Consider the following 20351-nt stretch of genomic DNA (forward strand, 5'->3'; position numbering starts at 1 on the left):
GGCCGAATAGCCTACTGCTGCTCCTATTTCCTATGTTCCTATGTTTACTGCTAGTGCAGTACTTTTGAAGTGTAGTCAATGTTTCTAGCAGAATGGACAGATAAGTGTCAGATGAAATTTAATACAGGCAAGTGTAGGGTGATGCATTTTGGCAGAAGGGATAGGGTGAGGCATTATAGACTTAATTACACAGTTCTAAAGAGTGTGCAGGAACAGAAGGACCTGGGGGGGGGGGGTGCATGGCAGGATATTTGAGAGAGTGTTTAGCAAAGCATATGGGACCTTGGGTTCATAAATAGAGGCATTGAGTACAAAAGTTATGCTGGTTAGGCCACGACTAGAGTATTGCGTCCAGTTCTGGTCACCACACTTGAGGAAGGATGGGAGGGTCCAGAAGAGATTTACCAGAATGGTTCCAGTGATGGGGAATTTTAGTGACAAGGTTAGGTTGGAAAAGCTGGCGTTGTTCTCCCTGGAGCAAAGGAGATTGAGGGGAGATTTGATAGAGGTATACGAGATTATAACTAGCTTAGATAAGTTAGACAAAGAAAAACTGTTCCCATTAACTGTTGGTACAACGACTAGGGGACACAGATTGAAGGTTTTGGGCAAGAGATGCAGGAGGAATGTGAGCAAGAACTTTTTTACACAGCGAGGCAACTCGCTGCCCACGAGGGTGGTGGAAGCGCAAACAATCAATAATTTCAAAAGGAAATTGAATGGACACTTGAAGGAAATAAACTTGCAGGGCTACGGGGATCGAGCAGTGGTGTGGGACTGACTGGATTGCTCCATGCAGAGCTGGCATGGACTCGATGGGCCGAATGCCTCCTTCTATGACGTATATGACTCTCTAGAGACATAGAGTTATACAGCACAGAAACAGGCTCTTCGGCCCATCGTGTCTGTGCCGGCCATCAAGCATCTAACTATTCTAATTCCATTTTCCAGCACTTGGCCTGTAGCCCTGTATGCTATGGCGTTTCAAGTGCTCATCTAAATACTTCTTAAATGTTGTGAGGGTTCCTGCCTCTACCACCCCTTCAGGCAGTGTGTTCCAGATTCCAACCACCCTCTGAGTGAAATTGTTTTTCCTCAAATCGCCTCTAAACCTCCTGCCCCTTACCTTAAGTCTATGCGCCCTGGTTATTGACCCCTCTGCTAAGGGAAAAAGTTTCTTCCTATCAATGCCCCTTATAATTTTGTATACCTCAATCATGTCCCCCCTCAGCCTTCTCTGCTCCAAGGAAAACAACCCTAGCCTTTCCAGTCTCTCTTCATAGCTGAAATGCTTCAGCCTAGGCAACATCCTGGTGAATCTCCTCTGCACCCTCTCCAGTGCAATCACATCCTTCCTATAGTGTCGTGCCCAGAACTGTACACAGTGCTCCAGCTGTGGCCTAACTAGCGTTTTATACAGCTCCATCATGATAGCAGAAGTGCAGGAATGGAACAGACTGGAAGAAAGTATGCAGGGGACCACTATTTTACTTGATATACATTAATGACTTAAACTTGGGTGTACAGTGCACAATTTCAAAGTTTGCAGATGATACAAAACTTGAAAGTAGGTGAACTGTGAAGAGGATAGTGATAGACTTCAGGAGGACATAGGCTGGCGGTAGACACGTACCAGATGAAATTTAACGCAGGTAAGTGCAAAGTGATAAATCTTTGTAGGGAGAATAAGGAGTGGCAACTAAAGGGTTCTAAAGTAGGTGCAGGAGCAGAGACCTGGGGTTATATGGCTGGAGTTTTAAGGACAGTTGGAGACGGGGGTGAGGGTGGGGGATGGGCATTAAATAGGGATGGAAGACATCTGATCAGAAGTCTTACGTCTTGATGTCCCTTCCGGATTTTACTGTCAGCGGTTGATATGGAGGGCAGACTTCGCCTATCCACGAGGCGGAAAGGCAGTTAAAGTATTTAAGAGCCCAATAAATAGCAATTTTATTTACTGGGTCTGATTTAACTAATGGTGCACAGGAACCAAAGGACTTCAGGGCCTCGCCTGGTTAAAGGAGATGACAAGGAGGCAGGAGCTGAGTGTTGGCTTCACTGGGAAGCCATCGGGTGAGGTGGTGCCACTTCACAGCGAGGGCGGAGGAGGCAGGGCATCGGGGGATAATGTCAGGGGTGGGGGCCAAGGTGCTAGCTCTGTGGGTGAGCTGCACCATCAGGTAGTGCCACCTCATAAGAGGTGACAGGTGAGGGAGGGTGGGGGGTAGCATTTGCTGTGAAGGCCTTGCACTCAGGGAGAGGCAACCTGTCATGGGCTTTGAGGCCCCTGCTGAGGAGCAGCAGCATAGAGGAAGGGAGGCGCAGGTACTGTCAGGGGCACCACAGCAGCCTGGAGTCCCACAGGAGGGCCAGCCTCGGGAATGGAAGGTTGGAGAAGAATGCAGAGGGTCACCCCAACTGCCTCCTGCATGCAGAAGAAGCTATCCTCTGGAGAAGGTCTGCCGGCTGAGCCTCAACTACCTGTAGATGTCTTCAGTGGCAGTGTCTCCAAAAACTCCACCTCTCCAGGGAGGCTGTCACTGATCAATGTGCCATGATGCAGGATGAGCTGAGCCCCAGCATATTGAGGGCCTCCTGCACAGGTGTAGGGACCCCCTCTGCTGTCGGGGTAATGGAGGCGTGCGCGTCACTGGCAGAGGGGCTTTGGAGCTATTTTCCATACCTGGAGCACACTGAGAGGAGCCCCTAGATTGGGGCAGCCAGCCGCTTCTCCCCCCTTGTAAGGCCCCCTGTTGACCTGAGAGGACGTGTACTTGGTGCTCGCCCTGCCACCACTGCATGGAGCTCCTGGACAATGCACTGGTATGCAGATCTGTGCGCATCTCTGGTAGCCACTGATTGGTCTGCTGAATCTGGCTCTCCATGAGAGTCGCCTGTCTCTTAATGGAGGAAGCCAGATGTGCACCCCTCAGAGACTGTACACCACCCAAGGCTTGGATGGACTCCATCATCTGCACTTGGGTACACAAAGCCTTTGGCATCTCTGCCAGATGTTGCCTTACCTCTCGCAGCTGCAGCTTTCCCCATTTTACCGGCAACACCAGAGGCATGTGATCAGCCTGGGGCTCCGCATGGACCTGGCCTCCCACTGTCCTCCGACAGCCAGTGGCCTCGGCTGTCATAGCCTACGTCAGCTACTGGGGCGTATCTGTGATGTGTTGAGCAGGTTGTGTGCCCGAATCTAACTTTAACCCACCGACATGAGAGTATCTGTGCTGGTGGAGGGTGCAGGGGAATGATGCGACGGTACATCCTCTGAGGTGAAGGCCTGCTACCCGACCCAAACCCAACCAGACCCAACGACATGTCGGGTTCAGGTCGGGTCGGGTTGCACTTCTGGGTCCGGCATTCAGGCTCTGTTTTGTTAGTTATTTTAAGCCTGTACAGATCAGCAACAAAGTAAAAAACAGAAGGTAAGTTAACTGATGGTCGGATCGGGTCGGGTTGGGCGCGGGAAAAAATGGAAGGACTCGGGCCGGGTCAGGCTCGAGTCGGATGTGGTTCTGTCGGGCTCGGGTTAGGTATTTTTTGCAGATTCGAGCAGGCCTTTGCTCTGAGGCACTGTCCTCCTCCTCCGAGGTGGCTTGTTGTCCCCCAGTCTTGCCAGCTCTTCGCTCTTGTCGTTCATATTGATCTGCCTGAGAAAAGGGACATTGAAGGGTTAGGGTCTGGCCAACATGACGTTCCAACCACCTCTACTGTGCAGCTCCATTGATGTCATGGTGAACAGATGAACAGTATGGCTCGTTTGCAGCAGATGCACCTTTGTGCCCCTGGAGATACTCCCTCTTGGGTAGGTGCCCCGTCTCGTCATCAGCTATGGAGTGGCCGCCTTGCTGCCCTGCCAGTTTCATGGCCGCCTCCTCCATTGGGCTTAAGACTTGGAGATAGGGCACTGCAACTCCTGTCTTGGCACGCTTCTAATTGTGATCTGTCTTCTCCTGTAGACTCAATGATGAACAAAGTTAGTTTCCCAGTGGGGATAAGCCAAAGACCTCCAATGGTGAGCAAATTGAACACTGGTGGGGCGGGGGGGGGGGGGGGTGGGCAGCAGCGAGAGATTACACAGTGACATTCGTGCCACACAAGTCCCAGGCAATGACCATCTCCCCCAAGACAGAATCTAACCATCTCCCTTGACATTCAAGAGCATCACCATTGCTGAACCCTCACCATCAACAAAATACTGTGGATCTGAAATAAAAACCTCACCAACAACATCCTGGGGCTAACCATTGACCAGGTACTTAACTGGACCAGCCTTATAAATACTATGGCTACACGAGCAGGTCAGAGGCTAGGAATTCCTCAGTAAGTAACTCACTTCCTAGCTCCCAAAAGCCTGTCCACCATCTACAAGACACAAGTCAGGAGTGTGAGGGAATACTTGCTTGGATGAGTGCAGCTCCAAAAACACTCAAGAAGCTCGACATCGTCCAAGGCAAAGTAGCCCGCTTGATTGGCACCCCATCCACCACCTTAAACATTCACTCCCTCCACCACCAGCGCATTGTGTACCATGTAAAAGATGCACTGCAGCAACTCGCCAAGCCTCCTTCGACAGTATCTTCCAAACCCGTGACCTTTATCACATAAAAGGACAAGGGCAGCAGATACATGGGAACACCACCATCTCCAAGTTCCCCCTCCAAGTCGCACGCCATCTTGACTTGAAACTATATTGCCATTCCTTTACTGTCACTGGGTCAAAATCTGGGAACTCCCTTCCTAACAGCACTGTGGGTGTACCTACACCACATTGATTGCAACAGTTCAAGAAGGTGGTTCACTACCACCTTCTCGAGGGCAATTAGGGATGGGCAACAAATGCTGGTTTTACCAACAATGTTCACATCCCAAGAATGAATAAAAATGCTGAAATAAATGTAGATGGCTGGACTTTACCCTTTTACCTTTGATAGAAAACTAATGATGTTTGTTTTTATCTTTAGAATTAGAAAGCAACATTTATAAAAATTGTATCTCTTAAGCTGTGCAAGGTTTGAAATAAATGTGCCAGGGACAATAAAAGATTTGCAGGCTTTTTCCTTCACGCCCCTAAGCCTTTTTGAGTGAATTGCTCTTAAATTTCACAAAGATTTATAGGGTGACTTGTTGGCAGGTGTGTTATAAAAGCAAGGGTAACACAAGGTCCTTTGGCAGAACGTAATGCATTTCAAATGTGTTTGTGTGGAACTGCACAACAATAAGGCTTCCAAAACTGGAAGATTACCAGCTTCCACTCATATTTTTTTTTAATGTCTCTGAACACTGGTTTATTTCAATAGATTTATCTTTTAGACTTGCCTATTTACCTCATTCCAACTGAAATGTCTCTCAACCTGTAACTGCACATTGATCAAAAAAGTAAATCTATTCCTTCTTGTTACAAACATTTAAAGGAACGATTCAAAATGTTCCACAAAAATATATTCAATTTAAAAACAAAAACTCAGCGAGAAAGATCCATCCATGGCTTACTAAGGAGGTTAAGGATAGTATTAGATTAAAAGAAGAGGCTTATAATGTTGCAAAGAATAGTAGTAAGTCTGATGATTGGGAGTGTTTTAGAAACCAGCAAAGGGCCACCAAAAAGTTAATAAAAAGGGAAAAAGTAGAATGAGAGTAAACTAGCCAAGAATATAAAAACATATTGTAAGTGCTTTTACAAGTATATAAAAAGGAAGAGAGTAGCTAATGTAAACATTAGTCCTTTAGAGGCAGAGACAAGAGAAATTATCATGGGAAATGACAAAATGGCAAATAGTTTGTGTCTGTCAAACAGTAGAAGACACACATTACATACCAGAAATAGAGAGTAACCTAGGGGCTAATAAGAGGGAGGAAATTAATGTTATTAATATCAGCAGAGAAAATGTATTGGAGAAACTCAAGGGACTAAAATATGACACATCCCCAAGATGGCCTACATCCTAGGGTTCGAGAAGAGAGCTTCAGAGATAGTGGATGCGCTGGCTATCATTTTCCAAAATTCCCTAGATTCTGGAAGAGTCCCAGAAGATTGAAAGTTAGCAAATGTAACACCACTATTCGAGAAAACAGGGAACTGTTAGCCTGCCACCAGTTCTCGGGAAGGTACCAGAATCTGTTATTAAGGAAGTATTAACAATGCACTTAAAAAGCATAGTATGATTAGGACAAGTCAACATGGTTTTACAAGAGCAAAATCCTGTTTGATAAATTTATTAGAGTTTTTTGAGGATGTAACTAGTAGGGCAGGTAAAGGGGAACAGTAGATATAGTATACTTGGATTTCCAAAAGGCATTCGATAAGGTGTCACACAAAAGGTTAGTACACAAGATTAGGGCTCATGGAGTTGGGGTGATATACAAGCATGGATAGAGGATGGTTAACGGACAGGAAGCAGAGAGTAGGATAAATGGGGCATTTTTAAGTTGGCAGGTTGTGATGAGTGGAGTGCCGCAAGGATCCATGCTGGGGCCTCAGATTTGCAATCCAAATTAATGACTTAGACAAAGAGACAGAGAATAATTTATCTAAGTTTTCTGACGATACAAAGCTAGGTGGGAATGGAACCTGTGAGGAGGACACAAAGAGGCTGCAAAGAGATACAGACAGGTTAAGTGAGTGGGCAACAAGGTGGCAGATGGAGTATAATGTTTGGAAGTGTGAGATTATTCACTTTTGTCATAAGAATAGAAAAACAGAATATTTTTAAAAGGCGTGAAACTTGTAACTTTTCATGTTCAGAGAGACTTGGTGTACTCGTACAAGGAACACAAAAATTTAGCATGCAGGTACAGAAAGCAGTTAGGAAAGCAAATGTCATGTTGGCCTTTATTGCAAGGGGATTGGAGTACAAGAATAAAGAAGTCTTATTACAATTGTGCAGGGCTTTGATAAGACCACACATGAAATACTGTGTGCAATTTTGGTCTCCATGTTTAAGGAAGGAGATGCTTACATTGGAGGCAGTACAGCGAAGGTTCACTAGATTGGTCCCTGGAATGAGAGGATTGTCCTGGGATGAGAGGTTTATCCTATGATGAGAGGCTGTGTAAATTCGGTCTATATTCTCTGGAGTTTAGAAGAATAAGAGATGATCTCATTGAAATATTCATGATTATGAAGGGGCTTGACAGGATATATACTGAAATGTTGTTTACCCTGGCTGAGGAATTTACAACAAGGGTTTCAGGATAAGGGGCAGATCGTTTAAGACTGAGATGAGGAGAAAGTTCTTCACCCAAAGGATTGTGAATCTTTGTAATTCCCGACCCAAGGGGTTGTGAATGCTCCATCATTGAATATCTTTAAGGCTGAGACAGATAGATTTTTGGTCTCTTGGGGAATCACGGGATATGGGGATCGGACGGGAAAGTGGAGTTGAAGCCCAAGATCAGCCATGATCATGTTGAATGGCGGAGTAGGCTCAACAGGCCTTATGGTCTACTCCTGCTCCTATTTCTTATGTTCTTAAAACATGTAGCTCTTTCTCAAAAAATGCTTCAGTAATTTTTAAGGAGAACTAAATCCAGAGTTTAAATCATTCTTCTTCCATTTAATTAGTGTAGCTGTTTCTCAACCTGACCTTTTGACTTCTGAACGAGCCAATGCTCTGGAAATTTCAGTACTACCCTTTGCAGGAGCTCCAAGTTAGACCCTTCACTGGTTGCCGTCAAGATTAATACTTCAAGTTTTTGAAAGATAGTGTGGTAAAGAAGAACTGTGTCTTGAAATCAAGCTGCAACCCTCTGTACCCCACCCTGCAGCCTTCCTAATCTCTTCATTGTTTTTTAAATCTTGGTTCTTTTCTTTAAACTTGCAATTTTTATTATTCTAGCATTTTTTGCCTTTTATAATCTCTTCAGTTCCAATTACTACAAAATTCAGATGCATAGCACCCATATTTTCAGTCCTGCATGTGCTGGTTCGGGTGCAGAGTGGCATCCGCACTTCTGGTGTGGGCCCTGCCAGATGCCATTTTGGTGAGGTCTGTAGCTGGGAGTGTGCACCAGAAGTATGCAGAGTAGGCAGATCATGACATCAGTCATTATGTAACACTGATTTGACTGTAGCAGTGCCATTTTCGACCTCAGATCCCCTGCTGATGCCTCCTCTTAACCTTGCGCTTGTGTTAAGCAACAGTAAGTATCCCCACTAGTGCCATTTAAATAGAACATGAGCTACTTTCAGGTAGTTGCCAATTGATTTGATTTCTACTGGCTGTGCTGAGTTAGTGGAAGTATTTGGGGGTTTGTATACTGCTTAAAAGTTGTGATGTTTATAAGGAGTGGTTTAACACATGGTTTTCACTTCAAGGGTTCAAGAGACCACTTATTCCTGGCCATGGGTGCTGAGGTTTCTATCCTCCTTGGCTTGCAGCACAATGGGGAGAATGAGGCGAGCTGGAGGTGGGCAAGCTGCTTGAAGGGGGAGGATAGGGAGAAGAGCTCTAAGCAGGAGTCCATACCCACCCTGGGTCTTCAGCGAACAATTCTCTTACCTCAACTTCAGTGAGGAACAGTGTGCGCAACGTCTCTGCTTCGCTAAAGAGGATCACCCTGAAATCTGCCACCTACTGCAGAGAGCTGCAACCTGAAAGCAAGGCGAGGATGATAGTGCCAGTGGTTGAGACCCTAGCCATGAACTTTGGTATCAGGCTCCTTCCACGCTGGAACAGGGATCATCTCCAACATCTCGCAGTTCACTGTTGTATTAGGGAGGCGACTGATGCATTGTATGCAACGGGAGAAGAATACATAGCCGCCTCTCTTTCTGAAGAGAAGCAGACAGAGCATACACATGGCTTTTTCAGGATAGAGGGCTTCTCAATGGTGAATGGATGCCGTTGACTGCATGCAGATGGCTTTAAAAGCACTCACATGTAAATTCAGGGATGTACCGCAACTGCAAAGCGTTCCACACTCTGTGCAGTTGGTGTGTTACCATGTTGAGCATGTCATGCAGGTGAACGCTTGATATCCTGGTAGCAGTCATGATACCTTTATTCTGTGCCAGTTCACTTCTCCCTCATTATGTGAGCCACCACATCAAACCAGAAGGTGGCTGCTGAGCGACAAGGACTATTCACTGAACATCTGGCTCATGACTCTGGTGCGCAACTCATGCATGTGTGGGCAGCATGCATATAACGAGATCTTTGCTGCCATACAAAATGTCATCAAGCAGACCATTGGGGTACTTAAGTAATGCTTCCACTGCCTGGATTGCTCTGAAGGAGCACTGCAGTACTTTACAGAGCGTGTGTCACGATGCGGTGTGGTTTGTGGCTTTCTGCACAACCTTGCTATCATAAGTGTACAGCCCTTGCCACCAGTGTACAGTGGGCAGCTGAGGAGAAGGGGGAGGACAGGAGGAGGCAACCAACACAGTCCCTTTCTGGCCAGGCTGTCTGTGATCAGCTCATCTGACTGCAGTACCAGTGAACGCACCCCCAATTCCCCATTCAACAACATCACACATCTTACCATCCTTCTGTTACAGACCATCACAGCATCCTTTTGCCACACCTGCAGCTTATAAATCAGAAAAGATGGTGGGATGAGGGGAAAGTGGGATGTGAGAAGGAGGATTAGGTATGAGCATAGTGTGATCTTCAGTGGTTTCAGCCCCACCATTGGCCATAATCTCAGTCATGGTCGCTCCAATGAAAGTGAGCACTGTCTTATCCATCGATGTTAAGACAGGCAGCTGTGTCTGTCCCCTGCTGATTAACTCCTGCTGCTTCCAGTTTAAGGGCCTGCAAGAGAGAGGAAAGTCTGTCATCGAGTGTGGTGCAATGTGTTTGGCTGATATGGCTGTCATAGTTGAATAGCTGACAGCAAGCTGAGAGATGTGAGTGATGTGGGTAAGGGTGAGGTGAAGCTATAAATGGGAGGTATGAGTTGTGGTTAATAGCAATTGTTGGTTGGTGCGTAAAATGGTGTGATGGATTGAGCAATTTGTGAGGCTAGTGATTAAGTTGTAAGGATATGGCATTTGAGGATGAATTCACTTACCTTCGCCACTCGTGAGATCATTAAACTACTTCCTGCACTGCATCCAGGTCCTCGAGGCTACACTGCTTGCATTGACAGTGATGGCTATCTTCTCTTACAATCTTCGCAGTTTGTCTGTTGGGCCTCCTGGCTCCCTGTGGGTAGAGGACCTCTCTCCTCCTGTACCACCTCCTCCACCAACGTCCTGCAATGCTGCGTTAGAGTACCTTGGAGCATGCTTTTTGCTCTGTTGCATGATATTCTTGCCAGTCAGGCATACTCCTCCAGCCACTTCCAGCACCTGCTCCAGCCAGAATGCACCTCCCGTTTAAGAAGTGCAGGCTGGCTTGAAAAAGTGTAGGCTAGTTTTAAATGAAGCTAACCTTGCACAAACCTAGGCTCCTGCTGAGTTGTGCAGCCATACAACAGCATGTCTAGTGCTGGACTGCACGCAGAAATCATTTAAATGAGTAGGTAGCCTGAAGTTTGCATGATGCCTGCATCAGAAGGAATGGGCACAGGTTAATCCTGCACTGTGATCCCTGCGCCCACTTTTGTGGGCTATCAAATTTTGCGGTATCTTTTGCACATTCAATATTTTTGCCTTTCCTGGTACTTCATTTCTCCTCAGTGTTTCTTTGGTGCAGTTTGCTTTGTGCATGATCGAAGTATTTCTTGCTGCTTTGGTTTTAAGTCTGTTCTTGACCTCTTCATATTTATTGTTGAGTATTTTGTAAATCTTTTTCTGTTTTTATAGCTCATTTCTTTCGTTGCTTATTTGCCATTCTGTTTCTGCTGCTGTTCCAGCCAACTTGATCTTTTGAGGAATAGTTTGACCTATCCTTTTTACTTTTCCATCAGTTAAGAAAGAATTAGTTTCATTCTGTTGAAGCCAAGCTAATCCATGATCCAACAATTGTGTGCATGTGGGGAGTGCAGCATACTTTCCCTATGCTTGAATGGTCCCGCCTGAGGCTGCTCAGATAGTAATAGAAACATAGAAAATAGGAGCAGGAGTAGGCCATTTGGCCCTTAGAGCCTGCTGCGCCATTCATTATGCTCATGGCTGATCATCCAACTCAGTAGCCTGTTCCCGCTTTCCCCCCATATCCTTTGATCTCTTTAGACCCAAGAGCTATGCCTAAACATACAAAGTTTTGGCCTCAACTGCTTTCTGTGGTAACGAATTCCACAGGCTCACCACTCTCTGGGTGAAGAAATTTCTCCTCATCTCAGCCTTGAAAGGTTTACCCCGTATCCTTAGACTATGACCCCTGGATCTGGACTCCCCCACCATCGGGAACATCCTTCCTGCATCTACCCTGTCATGTTCTGTTAGAATTTTATAGGTTTCTATGAGATCCCCCCTCACTCTTCTGAACTCCAGTGAATATAATCCTAACCGACTCAATCTCTCCTCATACATCAGTCCCGCCATCCCAGGAATCAGTCTGGTAAACCTTCGCTGCACTCCCTCTATAGCAAGAACATCCTTCCTCAGATAAGGAGACCAAAATGGCGCACAATATTCCAGGTGTGGCCTCACCTAGGCCCTGTATAAATGCAGCAAGACATCCCTGCTTCTGTACTTAAATCCTGTCACTATGAAGGCCAACATACATTTATCCACATTATACTGCATCTGCCATGCATTTGCCCACTCACTCAACTTGTCCAAATCACCCTGAAGCGCCTCTGCATCCTCCTCACAACTCACCCTCCCACCCAGTTTTGTGTCATCTGCAAATTTGGAGATATTACATTTAGTTCCCTCATCTAAATCATTAATATATATTGTGAATAGCTGGGGTTCTAGCACCGATCCCTGCGGTACCCCACTAGTCACTGCCTGACATTCGGAAAAAGACCCATTTATCCCTACTCTTTGTTTCCTGTCCACCAACCAATTTTCTATCCATCGCAGTACACTACCCCCAATCCCATGCGCTTTAATTTTACATGCTAATCTCTTATGTGGGACTTTGTCGAAAGCCTTCTGAAAGTCCAAATAAACCACATCCACTGGCTCCCCCTCATCAACTCTACTAGTTACATCCTCGAAGAATTCTAGTAGATTTGTCAAGCATGATTTCCCTTTTGTAAATCCATGCTGACTCTGCCCAATTCTACCACTGTTCTCCAAGTGCTCTGCTATAAAATCTTTGATAATGGACTCTAGAATTTTCCCCACTACCGACGTCAGGCTGACTGGTCTATAATTCTCTGCTTTCTCTACCTCCCATTTTAAGTAGTGGGGTTACGTTAGCTACCCTCCAATCTGTAGGAACTGTTCCAGAGTTTATAGAATCTTGGAAGATGACCAAAATGCATCCACTATTGCAGGGGCCGCTTCCTTAAGCACTCTGGGATGCATACCATCAGGCCCTGGGGATTTATCGGCATTCAATCCCATCAATTTCCCCAATACCATTTCTCGACTAATACTGATTTCTTTCAGTTCCTCTCTCTCACTAAGCCCTGTGTTCCCCAACATTTCAGGTATGATATTGGTGTCCTCCTTTGTGAAGACAGAACCAAAATATGCATTTAGTTGGTCAGCCATTTCTTTATTCCCCATAATAAATTCCCCTGTTTCTGACTGTCAGGGACCTACATTTGTCTTCACCAATCTTTTTCTCTTCACATACCTATAGAAGCTTTTACAGTCAGTTTTTATGTTCCCTGCAAGCTTGCTCTCGTACTCTATTTTCCCCTTCTTAATCAATCCCTTAGTCCTCCTTTGCTGAATTCTAAACTGCTCCCAATCATCAGGTCTGTTGTTTGTCCTGGCAAATTTATATGCTCTTCCTTGGATCTAATGCTATCTCTAATTTCCCTTGTAAGCCATGGTTTGTCTACCTTTCCCGTGTTACTTTTGCGCCAAACAAGGATAAACAATTGTTGCAGTTCATTCATGCGCTCTTTAAATGTTTGCCATTGCCTATCCACCGTCATCCCTTTAAGTAACGTTTCCCAATCCGTCATGGCCTCGCGCCTCATACCTTCGTAGTTTCCTTACTAAGATTCAGGACCCTTGTCTCGGAATCAACTATGTCACTCTCCATCTTGATGAAGAATTCTGTCATATTATGGTCGCTCATCCCCAAGGGGTCTCACACCACTAGATTGTCAATTATTTCTCTCTCACCATTAGATTGTCAATTATTCCTCTCTCATTACACAGTACCCAGTCTAGGATGGCCTGTTCTCTAGTTGGTTCCTCAGTGTATTGGTCCAGAAAACCATCTCGTATACACTCCAAGAATTCCTCCTCTCCGGTATTGTGACTAATTTGATTTGCCCAATCTATATGCAGATTAAGGTCACCCATAATTACAGATGTTCCTTTATAGCATGCATCTCTAATTTCCTGTTTAATGCCATTCCCAACATCACCACTACAGTTACGGTGTCTATATACAACCCCCACTAACGTTTTTGCCCCTTAGTGTTTCTCAGCTCTACCCATACAGATTCCACATCGTCAGACCTAATATCATTCCTCACTATTGTGTTAATTTCCTCTTTAACCAGCAATGCAACTCCACCGCCTTTTGCTTTTTGTCTGTCCTTCCTAAATACTGAATATCCCTGGATGTTCATTTCCCATTCCTGGTCACCTTGCAGCCATGTCTCCGTAATCCCGACTATATCATACCCGTTTACATCTATTTACATCTAATGATGGGATATGAGCCAGGTGGTCACGTTGGGAATTGGAAGGCCAGACAATGCCAAGCTGGGGATTAGGAGCCCAAGAATCCGGGGGTAGGGGATGCAGGGAACATAGGCCAGGGATTAGCGAGGTCAGGGTGGGGGAAAATTGTGGATCAGGTTCAGGAGATTAAGGGTTGAATCCGGGAACAGAGGCTGATGGGCTGGGAGTGGTGAGATTGGTTTCTTCAGTGCAGATTTGGAAGAAGCAGTCCTGTTTTCAGTCCCCCACCCCTAAGCTCAAGACATTCAAGAGGTATGGCTACAAGATCATGTTAGACATGTAAGAGCTGTGATGTAACACACCATGTGATTGAGTGTTAGTCAGTCTTGAAGATGCATCTGTACAGTAATCATCTCAATGTAATTGTTGCTCTCAGTAACAAATAAAGAACCCACAATATTGCATTACTGATCCCATCTTGAGTGATCAGTTCTTTGTGTACAGTCAGTACAAACACAGAGGTTCAAGGACATGCAACAGTGCTGGCATGGGTTGGTTTAGGCCAAGCCAGTCTTGGAGAGGAGACTTCACGCAGGCATTGGGCCATTATTTGAATGTGCAATGGGCCTAATGCCTCGTTCCGGCGTGGGAAAAGGGCATATATTTTGAGTTAACAATATGGAGGCAATGCAGTTCTAGCAGTAAGTGCACTTACTTCCTGTCCGTCATATTGGGGCTTTAGCAGTCCCATTAGTGCCTGAAAAACTATTTCTAAGCTTGTGTTCCTTGGCAAGAGTGAAATTATTTTTATAATTTTTAAAGAGTAGCAAGCAATTTCAATCTTGCTAGGCAGTATGGGTAAAATGCACCTCAAATAGCATGGAGCTAACTCTCCTCGAACCTATAAAGAAGTGAGAGACAGGTGATATACAATGGCAGAGCACTTTAAGCCTGACAAGTAAGCAGAAATCACACTCAAGTTCTATTATAATAATAAATCAATTACATTTCTCTGTGCACTTCCATGTAAAGAAATGATTACTGTTTTATAAAAAGAAAACAAAAACCTTCTCAGCTCAGAGCTACATTGTCAGCTATTTCTTATTTTTGTTATCATAATTTATTTTTTGTCAACCTGGGTTGCAATATTTCTACTTAGTTACAAGTTGATCATATAAATGCGACTCTTGCAGGGTATTAAATTGTTATACATCAGTGTTTCATCGTCAAAATGCTTAAAGTATCAGTGATTTTTTTTTGAAGAAACATCAATTTTAAATAATTCTGGGATGTGAAATTAATTTGTTGATGCAACACCTAACTCTTTGCCATGTACTTGATGTAAGAAAAATATCAATTACGTGTGCATGATGTCTACCATTGTAACCTAAAAGGGATACTTGTTTAATTTTATAAAAGTAGTGAATTTTTTTACACAGCACCAAGTTAATTTGTTGAAGCCAAAATCATTGAAATTCCTTATGTAAACACTTCAATTTGAGAGCATATGCCAAATTTCAAAAATGTTGACATATCTTTCAACAAAAGATTTGATGTGTAAGTAGAAGAAAAAGACAAATAATCTGAAAATAAGCTATTTTGAATTACTTTGAGGTACATCTTTAGGTAGTTTAGTAGTTCCTGTGTAAAGTGTTTATGACATCAGTTGTATGACTTAAGCAGAAGCTTAACTAATTGTCATCAGATTTAATTAGTGGAACCTATAGGTATTTTGAGCAGCTTGGCCCAATAAAGCTTCATGAATTTTTTTTTATAATGGCAGTAGTGCAATGACAGCTCTGGTCGGTTATCAATGGCAATCAATTGGTAAACCTATTTAATTTCTGTGAATTTTGTTTTCGGAAAATATTTTTGCATAGGTAATAAAATTATACATGATTTACTAAAAGAAAAGCAAAATACTGCAAATGCTGGAAATCTGAAATGAAAACAGAAAGTACTGCAAATACTCAGCAGGTCAGGCAGCATCTGTAGAGAGAGAAGCAGAAACAGAACTGAAACGTTAACTCTGCTTCTCTCTCCACAGATGCTGCCAGACCTACTATTTCCAGCACTTTCTGGTTTTATTTGTGCATGATTTATTACTGCCCATTGGACAAAGGCAAAGTTGAAAATTAATTAGTTATTCAGGTCACATCAGCTTATGTTGTTCATGTATAAAAATGTAATGTTCAAGGAGCAATTCAGTCTTGACCTTGTCCAAAGTCACGAAAGTACGGATTAACTTTAGAAGATGTGTCTATTCTTGCATGTTTATATTCTGAAATCCCCTATTAAGTCATGGATAATGATGCTACTTGTCAATGTGTGACACTCTATTAACATCTGCCTCCACTTTCTTAGAATTTGGGAATTTTGTTTAATATTTGGCCAGATGCAAACAGGTGATTGTTTTTTTTATTCTATTTTGTTACTGCAGATTTTTGAACAAATTTGTATGATTCCTTACAAATTCACGCAATATAGGCTATTTTTTGTGTTGGCCATCTGTTCGTGTAATAGTGGGTTAACTAACACATGCCCAACAATTATTGTTGTGTTGAACCCACTTCACTTTTCAGTTTCAGCTTGATTAATGTCTTGGGGCATGATCCAGACATTTTTTTATTTTATTTTTTTTTTATTTAGAGATACAGCACTGAAACAGGCCCTTCGGCCCACCGAGTCTGTGCCGACCATCAACCACCCATTTATACTAATCCTACACTAATTCCATATTCCTACCACATCCCCACCAGTCCCAATATTTCCCTACAACCTACCTATACTAGGGGCAATTTACAATGGCCAATTTACCTATCAACCTGCAAGTCTTTGGCATGTGGGAGGAAACCGGAGCACCCGGAGGAAACCCACGCAGACACAGGGAGAACTTGCAAACTCCACACAGGCAGTACCCAGAATTGAACCCGGGTCGCTGGAGCTGTGAGGCTGCGGTGCTAACCACTGCGCCACTGTGCCGCCCTATGACTTACACTTCTGATTGGTAGCTTGAGAAACAAGGTTGAGTGCTGCTACAGACCTTAAAAGCCTGCTGCAAGTTAAATGGACATTGCTGTATTAATGGCCAGTGGGAAATAAAGTGTGCTTGGGAGCCATCAGCCATGTTAACAAGCAGTCATGGAAACAGAAGGGTGCACCAAATTATTCAAATAGAATTGTAGAAATCTTATTACACCAAGGGAGCCACAGAAGGGAGCTACTATTTCCATCACTTGGTTACTGCTGGCCAGAAAAGTGGGTGAGGGTGTCTTACAGGAGGCACCAAAAAATAGAAATTGCACAATGTAGCCAACATGGCTGCAGTCCTATGAACGTTTATTGGCCTTAATAAGTTATGTTAATTTAGTAGTTCCCCCACTGGGTAAAGGTATTTATTAAAAATGTGTACCATAAATAGATCCCTCCTACCACAGTCTTGTAATACTTTTAATAGCTTCCCATGATTTTTATTATGTACCAAGATTTTTTTAATAGCACATGCAGTTCCTGGCAGATCCTTCCAGCTACTGTATGGTGCTGTATGATGCTTATCCTGCCTTCAGGGCTTCTGTGGGCAGCACTTTTGATACATGGGCATCTGTATGTCCTACCAATATCAGTCAGCCACTTCTACTGTTTTTGCAGGAGAAGACTGCACATAACAAGGAGGTGATGAGTCACATGGCAGGATATCCACCAAATTCTGTCCTGCTACTGCTTTTGAGGACCTGATGCAGCAAATCCAGAGCAGAGTACTATGGAAATGAGATGGTGTAATTGGATGCCTTATGGTTTGTTCCAAACTAGTCCTTTTTCTCTGTATCCTCATCTTTCTCGGAACTCCATATATGAATCCCTTCAATCAGGCTTCCGAAACAGCTCTTATCAAAGTTACAAACGACATCCTGTGTGACCGTGACAATGTTAAACTTTCCCTTCCCGACCTGTCTGCAGCCTTTGACACGGTTGACCACACCATCCTCTTCTAACACCTCTCCACTGTGTTCCAGCTGGGTGGGACTGCTTTCACTTGGTTCCAATTTTATCTATCTAATGGTAGCCAGAGAAACACTTACAATGGCTTCTCCTCCTGCTCCTGCACCTCTGGTGTCTGTGACGGATCTATCCTTGGCCCACTCCTGTTTTTCATCTACATGCTGCCCCATGGCAACATAATCTGAAAGCACAGCATTAGTTTTCACTTGTACAATGACGACACCCAGCTCTACCTTACTACCACCTCTCTCTTCCTCCATTGTTGCTAAATTATCAGACTGCTTATCTAACATCCAGTACTGAATGAACAGAAATTTCCTCCAATTAACTGTTGGGAAGACTAAAGCCATTCTTGTTGGTCCCTGCTCCAAACTTGATTCCCCAGCTACTGACTCCATCCTGCTTTCTGACAACAATTTGAGATTAAGCCAGCCTGTTCCAAGGTTGGCCAACCTTGGTGTCACATTTGACTCTGAGATGATCTCATATTCATGTCATCACTGCCTATTTGCATCTCCGTAACATCTCCCGATGTCATCGCTGTCTCAGCCGTCATTACCTCTAGACTTGATTTTTCCAACACACTCCTGGCTGGTCTCCTACATTCTATCCTCCGTAAATTTGAGGTCATCCAAAACTCTGCTTCCCATGTCTTAACTTGAACCAAGTCCCATTCATTTATCACCCGTGTTTTCGCAGACCTGCATTGGCTCCTGGTCAAGCAATGTCTTGATTTTAAAATTCTCATCCTTGTTTTCAAATCCATCCATCGTCTCGACCCTTTCCCCCCCCCCCCCCCCCCCCCCCAACCCCACTCCATCTCTGTATTCTACTCCAGCCCCATAACCCTTCAAGATATCTGCACTCCTCTAATTCTAGCCTCTTGTGCATCCCTGAATTTAATCACTCCATTAGTGGTGACTGCACCTTGAGTTGCCTAGGCCCCAAGTTCTGGAACACCCTTCCTTCACCTCCGCCTCTATGCCTCGCTTTCCTCCTTTAAGACATTCCTTAAAACAAACCTCTTTGACCAAACTTTTGTTCGTCTGACCTAATGTTGCCTTATGTAGTTCATTGTTACAACCAGGTGAGAAATGTGTCTCGGGGTCTTTTGCTGTCTTCACCTGGTCTTATTGTAACAGGGTTTAATTTTAAACGCACTGTTATGAGCTCCCCCTTTGTGAATCCGTGTTCACAACTTTCCAATTATAAGGCAAAGAAATGAGCACAAACAGGCTTTCTTTGGCTTAAAGAAGAAAGATTAAATTTATTAAACCTTAAACTTAAAATCTAATACGGTTCACGCCTACAGATATACGATGCGCCCACGCTAGCATGCACATGCGATATAAACATGCAGATAGTGACAGAAAAGATAAGTAGAACAGTTTGTGGCAATATCTTGTTACTGTTTCTCGAGCTCACTGATATGGTCTTGCATTTCGTTGGGGCCCAGTCGTCGTCGTAAAAACCTTGTTCATGTAGGAATCTGTTCTCTCATTGAGGTTCACGTGTTTTCACAAGAGTCAGTTCCGTGGGAAGAGATATAGGCAGGCAGACAGGAGAGGAGATGTTCTCAGTCCATGAGCATACGGCGTTCTGTGTTCAAATCCTTGTTGGAAGTTCAAATTCAAAAACCTCAGTCAGCTAGTCATGTGACTAAAACTGGTCTGACCGCTTCTGTGTATTGGGGAAGCAACTGCTGAGTTCCCATTGTTTCAACATTGGTACTATGGAAATGTCTTTCCAGTCAGGGGCTTACAATTATCAGTTTTAATGTTCATGTGGCGAAATAATGTGTGCCTCAATCTTGGCAGATGGGGGGATTTGCCTGACACTCCGCTTTTATACTGCTGCTGTGAAGCGCCTTGGGACATCTTATTACATTAAAGGCACTATATAAATATATGTTGTTGAGGGGGTGTGAATGTCAGAATGATTAACAGCTGCCGTCCAGGGCCCCATCCACCGCTTCCAGATTTACGTGTACTTATTTCAATGTAGTATAGTGTATTTACCACTTACAATGCAATCTGCTCTACATTGGAGAGACCAAATGCAGATTGGGTGACCACTTTGCAGAATACCTCTGTTCAGTCTGCAAGTATGCTTTTCTCTTTTTTTTTGCTTTTAGATTTAAGCATCCGTAGTATTTTGCTTTTGAATTGAACAGACATGATCATTCTTATTAATATATATCGCAGCTAGTTAACGAATATTTTATTGTGTGTTTCAGATATCTGAAGAAGAGATTGAAAGAATTATGTCTGGACAAGAATTTGAGGAGGAAGCTAATAATTCATGGAGCAACAATGGAGATAGTGATCATAGCTCTCCTGGCAATGGCATTTCCGAAGGCAACCAACCATCACCTGTTTCCACTCCTTCCTCAAGGTGGGAGCTTTTGATTTAAACATGGAAGCAAGATCATGAATTTTTTAATTCCATATTTTTCAGCAACTCACTTAATTATTTAATCCAGTATTATGACTATTAATATATTAACCATTAAGTCTTAGTGTAACATTATTGACTTACCTGAAAAATTAAAATGTACCGAACAAATTCAACAAATTAATTTTACTCATTCATACCTCGTTTAGTATTGCTTTTGAAGATGAACACTTCCTCATTTGTACTGTTTGCATCATCCCACTTCTGAGTATCAATCCTCTGACTTTTGCTTCTA

At 43.8% G+C, this 20351-nt stretch overlaps 1 protein-coding gene across 1 annotated transcript in view; it reads left to right on the plus strand.

Annotated features, from left to right (window-relative positions):
- LOC137347466 (nuclear receptor subfamily 6 group A member 1) overlaps nucleotides 1-20351 on the plus strand; it is a 119445-nt gene that overhangs the window by 56592 nt on the left and 42502 nt on the right. The window contains exon 7 of the mRNA XM_068011909.1: nucleotides 19899-20056. Coding sequence (XP_067868010.1) covers nucleotides 19899-20056 — 158 coding nt within the window. The remainder of the gene's footprint in view (nucleotides 1-19898; nucleotides 20057-20351) is intronic.

This window comes from Heterodontus francisci, chromosome 32 (assembly GCF_036365525.1).
Source record: "Heterodontus francisci isolate sHetFra1 chromosome 32, sHetFra1.hap1, whole genome shotgun sequence".
Lineage (NCBI taxonomy): Eukaryota > Metazoa > Chordata > Chondrichthyes > Heterodontiformes > Heterodontidae > Heterodontus > Heterodontus francisci.